This window comes from Vulpes vulpes, chromosome X (assembly GCF_048418805.1).
Source record: "Vulpes vulpes isolate BD-2025 chromosome X, VulVul3, whole genome shotgun sequence".
NCBI lineage: Eukaryota > Metazoa > Chordata > Mammalia > Carnivora > Canidae > Vulpes > Vulpes vulpes.
In genome coordinates, this window is record NC_132796.1 from 53,200,994 (window position 1) to 53,206,291 (window position 5,298).

General features: G+C 62.2%; 1 protein-coding gene across 1 annotated transcript; it reads right to left on the reverse strand.

Moving 5' to 3' along the window:
- Positions 1-305: 305 nt before the first annotated feature.
- On the reverse strand, positions 306-4,578 carry LOC112907609 (uncharacterized protein CXorf49 homolog). The gene is made up of 6 exons (XM_025982864.2): positions 3,048-4,578; positions 2,237-2,393; positions 1,628-1,704; positions 1,304-1,349; positions 599-640; positions 306-491 (listed from the first exon to the last, which is right to left on the reverse strand). The coding sequence occupies exons 1-5, from the start codon at positions 4,305-4,307 to the stop codon at positions 600-602; spliced, it is 1,581 nt and encodes a 526-aa protein (XP_025838649.1). The 5' UTR covers positions 4,308-4,578; the 3' UTR covers positions 306-491; position 599.
- Positions 4,579-5,298: the final 720 nt, after the last annotated feature.

A 5,298-nucleotide genomic window follows, 5' to 3' on the forward strand; every position in this document is an offset into this window, starting at 1 on the left:
TGAATGGGCACCCAGAGACCCCAAAAGAGGGGGAGATTAGGGGAGAACCTGAAGGGGGCCCACGGGGGGTGGGGAAGGGGCACCGCATATGCTCAAGTGGCCAGGCAGAGCCCACGCAGAACCCAGACGTGGGGCACGAGGGGGACGTGACCGCAGGGCTCCTAGCAGAGGCAGGCCCAAGCTCCCCACAAGAAGGCCTACCACAGGATACCAGAGGTCCTGTTCTGGAAAAGGCTGGGAAATGGAGCTGCTCCCTGCCCTGCCTCCTCCCCCTCCACCACCACCAACAGAGAAGGCAGACCACAGACCTGAGAGGTACTTTAATTTGAAACTGCTGTGAACTGGGGTGGGGAGGGAGCACAAGAACAGGGAGAGGAAGCCCTGGCTGAGGTGGAACAGGAGGGAACCAGCTTGGCCACAACTTCCTGGCTCCAGAAGTACCAGCTGATCCTCTTGTACGGAGATGGAGATGCGGAGATGCTGGGCCCGACCTGTCAAAGAGAGCAGAGTCAGGGAAGAGCATCGAGCCGGGGCCAGCCCACGGCCCTCCTAAGCGGCTACGACTGTGGGGACGGGGTATGGTGTGTGTAACACTCACTTCAAAGGGTCTGGAACTTGTCAGTCAGGGACTGCATGGCCGCTGAAACAGAGACAGGCGTGAGCAGGCACTCCAGACACGGGGATGTAGAAGCCCGTCCCTCCGTCCCCGTGGGGAACCACCCAGCCCCGCAACTGGAAACCCCCTCCAGCCACTATCCAGAGAGCCCTGGGCCTGATTCACTCACATGGCACACATGGCAGTTTAGCCTGGACACTTGAATTAAATATGGATGTGTTTTCTAAGGGAACAACATGTGCCAGCGTTTCTCAAGCTTTGTTGGGGGCACATCGGAACCATTCAGAACTGGCGAACGAACACACACACACACACACACACACACACACGAACACACACCGGGCCAGCCATACAGAGGAGCAGTTAAAGGGAAAATCAACGAGGCATCCCTAAACGTCCTAAAAGGGGGAGACCTCTGGGACACGTTTTCCCTGGCAAAGCATGTGTGCAGTCAAGGCCGTATTTTCCTGTCTGTGCGCACACCTAGCTAACTATACATGCACAGCGGGCTCCAGGGCCAGGCCTGCTCGGTTCTCCTCCCCACAGGGATGTTGGGCCCCATGCGGCTGCCTGCACCTACAGCCCATCCCGGGTGGGGTGCTGCACTGAGACGCGCGACCCCCCTCCCCGCCCTCCCTGCAGCCTGCCTCTGCCCCAACCCGGGCCCCAGCCAGAGGCTCCTCATACCAAGCTGCTCTTTCAGGTCGTCTATTTCTCTCTGTAGCACGAGACACTAGGCCAGCAGACAGCAGAGAGACAGCAATGATTAGCATCCTCTGGCTTCCTCTCTCTCCGGCCCCTCCCCTTCTCCCACGGGCACTACATCCCCAGGCCCAGTGACCAGACTGGCACAGGCTCCTGAGTGGAAAGGAGGCGCCTTCCCTCTGTGGGGAGCAGAATGGAGGCGAGGTGGGGGGACAGGGGGAAGAGGCACACATGGCAGTTTAGCCTGGACACGGATCCCACCATCTAGTTTGAGCTTGCGTTTCTAGGAGCCAGAAGCAGCAGTACCCGAGGACAGCCCTGTGTTCCAGGTGGTTGCTGCAGCCTTTCCGGTCTTGGGAGGTGGTCAAGCGGCTCCTGGTCACCTGAGAGGGAGAGAACATGAAATCCAGCTTCCAAGGCCCCCAGTGAGGTGGAGAGGGCCTAAGCGGGGTCTAACGTGAGGCAGCACCACCCTCTGCTGGCAACAAGTGGCCTCTGCTCTGCCAGCAGCTCCAACCTTCTCTCTGGGACTGCCCCTCCTGTCCCCTAGGGGTGGCCCATCCTTGAAGGTGGTCCCCAGGGACCGGGGCTCTGGGTTGCACTCTGCCAGAGCTGCAGCCACAGGCAGCCCCCAGGACGCGCAATGTGGCCAAACAGGACTGAACAGAAAAACGGCTCTGTTCTGCTCAAAGCCTATGTCCTGAGCTGCTGTTTGGGGGCAGTGCCACGAATCACCCCTGCTGCACAAACCGCACGCAGGGGACGATGTGGCTGAAGGCCGGTCCTTTGGGAGAAGCTGCCTGGCTAGGTGGGGAGGCAGGCAACAAAGCTGACAGGCCCCCAGCAGAGCCAGAGCCAGAAGTTTCCCTCCTCATCTCCTCTCCCCTGGACTCCTGTGAAACCCACAGGACTCACTGGAGGGTGCACGCCCTCTGGGCATGACGTCTCCCTGGCTCAGGGCTGAGGGCGCGGAGCTTCCTGGAACTTCGGGGGCTCTGGTGTTGAGGTCGCCACTGCTGCATTCTCCACGATGCATGCCCGAACAACATGGTCCTGGCCTGTGTGTTGGAAGCTAAAGGAAACATTTCTCACTGATCTGACTTGGGACGTGGGGTGTGCGTGTGCGTGTGTCTGTGAGCGTGGGTAGGTGGGCACAGGTGCACATCTGCACACGTGCGTGTACGGGTGGTGTGAGACAGGGAATAGGGAAGGGAATTGAGAGGCCGATGTGGCTGGTGATTTCTCCCTCAGTCAGCCCCGGGCCAGGAGGCAGAGCTGAGCCAGGCAGAAGGAGTAGCGGGCTGACAAAGGCCAGGCTCCCCACAAGCAAGGTTTGGGGACCAGCTAGAAAACAGGAAGCAGGAAGCTGATGAGTCTAAAGGCTGAAGGTTTGTGCTCCAGACTTTGAAGGGGTTCCTGGCTTCAAATCAGCTACCAGCCCTCCCATCCATCCCAGCCCCTCTCTGACGGGAGGAGGCAGGAAACGTGCCAAGGGTCCAGAACGGTGACGGGTACACACGGAGTGCTACCTTAGTTTACTGTCTGCCCCCGTGAAAACGACCCACGACCCGATCTGGCATCCGAACGATCCCAATGACCCAGGGGCACCCATGGCAACCCCTGAGGGACGGACAGGGTTTGTGGGTAAAGAAGTACGAGGCAGGGGAGGAGGAGGGGAAGGGGAAGGGGAAGGGTGCACAGAAGAGGAGGAGCATGGCCTACTCACTTGGCCCTTGGGCACTGTGTCTCTGTTTGAGTCACTGCCTTCTCCTGTCACCACCACTGGCTCCGACTCCCGTGTCGTCCTGGGCCCAGATTTCTTCCGGGAGCGGCCGGTGTGCTTGGACTGTTTGCTTCCCGATGGAACCAAGGAATACCTCTTGTTCCTCCCAAGCAGCGGAACCCCAGAGATTGGGGGAAAGGTGGCTGGTTCCAGGGGAGCTGCCGAGACTCTCTGCCCCCAGGGAGGAAAGCTTCTCCCTTGGGTAACTTTTGAGGCCCCCCCTAGGGATTTCTTCTCCTGGGCCACCTTCTTCCTAGGGGTGGCCGGGGGCAGGCTGCCAGCAGCAGCAGCGGCCGCCGGGGCGGCTGCGGCTACCGGGTAGCTGGGCCTGTTCCCTCCCTTCCCCCAGACCACACTTTGCATTTTCTTAGAGGAGGAGATGTCCACCTCTCCCACGGCCTGCCTCTCCACAACCGAAGTGAATCCTCGGGGAGCCGAGGACAGGAAAGAACCTGGCACCTGAAGGAAATTCTCCCTGACATGGAAACTCGGTTGTCTGGGTGTGTCCCCGGGATCCTCGGGGCTGTTGGGCTTGGCTTGGCCTCTTTCTTTGGAGTAAAAGCTCACCCTCATCAGCTGTATCTCACCGAACTCATCTGATGACTCGGGGTCGGAAGGCCGCCGGCCCGGGCCTTTGGCGGAGGGCCGCTGGCGATCCACCCTGACGGTGGACCTGCTCTTGGAACCTCTTCTCGGGTTCCCCCGGGGCCGGGCTCCCTCGGGCCCACCGAGGTGGAGCGGGACAGCGGAAGGCGGCTGCGATTCTCCGCGGCTCAGGGCAAGCGCGCCTCGACCACCGGGCCCTGCCTCTAGGCCCGCCCAAACGCCAGACCCTTCAGCGGCGCAGCTCTCTGGGGATGGGTTTCTCCGCACGCCCAGGGCATCCGGGTCGGTCAGCTGCTGCACGATGGCGGCCCCGGACTCGTCAGCAAGGTGGGACGCGTAGTCCAGGGCGTCCCCCTTGTCGTCCGCCGGGGTGCCGGGGCGGCCTTCGCGGCCCCAAAGCACCGGCCCTCCCGCTTCCATCACTTCCCGCTCGGACTCGAAGCCCTCGGGGTCTGGGAACCCGCCCTCACCCTCGCCGCTCTGAGGCGGCCCCGGATCCAGACCTAGTCCTGGTCCCCGCGGGGCTCCGCTGGCCTGCTCCCCGCCCTCCGGGCCGAAACCCGCTCGCCAGACAGACACCTCGTCGGGGGCGCTCATGTTGGTGAGGCCTGGCAGCCAGGGGTTCCGCGGAGACGATCACCCTGGTCCAGGCGCCAACGGCGACAGGCGAGAGGGGAGAGGCGGGAGGCGAGCGGTGTGTGACGCGTGGAGGGAGGCGCGAGGCGTCCTGGCGACTCCGGCGGTTGCCACAGGCGCGGTGCCCAGCCGGGGGAGGGCGACGTGGCGTCGTCGCGGCGCAGCACGAGATGGACTCAAACAACGCGCGGTTGGCGCACCCTTCTGAGGCCCGCGCTGCCGCCTCCTCATTGGTCCGTCCCCAGCCAACCAGCGCGCCCCTTGTTGGCCCGCCCATCGAGGCCCTGACCAATAGGGTCGAAGGCCGTTGGTTCACCCTGGAGGGGCTACGGGTTTCGGGTTTCGGTGTGAGCGAGTCCAGGCGTTGGTCCCGGCTGCTCTGGTCCCGGCTGCTCTGGTCCCGGCTGCTCTGGTCCCGCCTCCCCTGGCCTGGCCTGGAGCCTGCTTTCCAGGTGGAGTCATGGCTCTGAGCCTCTGCCTCCCCTTCCACAGAACAGGGTGTGCCAGTACCTGTCTCCGGGGTTGTGGGAACGAAACGTCAGGAGGGAGGTGAAGCACCTAGTGCACAGAGGATTCGCCGCCCTCTGTTCCACAGCGGCACTTAGATCCTGATGGGAAAGTGGGCACCGGAAGGCAAGGTCTGGAGCAACGCCCAACTAACTAGGCCTAACGGTGGGGGTGGGGGTCAGGCCCCGCTTGTCTCTCAAATTTTCCTGAGACTGCCGGTTCCCAGCTTCTCTGAGCTGAGCAGTCCTGATATCTGGGATTGGGCCCTCCCTTGGCTTGTGTGAGGTCCTGGCGTGTTATATATAACTTCCCTTGTTTGCCACCCAACCCCTACTCCAAGGGCCCTCCGTTCCTTACGTACTTTCCCTTCCTCTCATACTCCTCTGTCTGCCCCTTGACTCTTCTTCCTGCATCCTACTCTGGCTGATCCCCAAGAGAGGCCTGG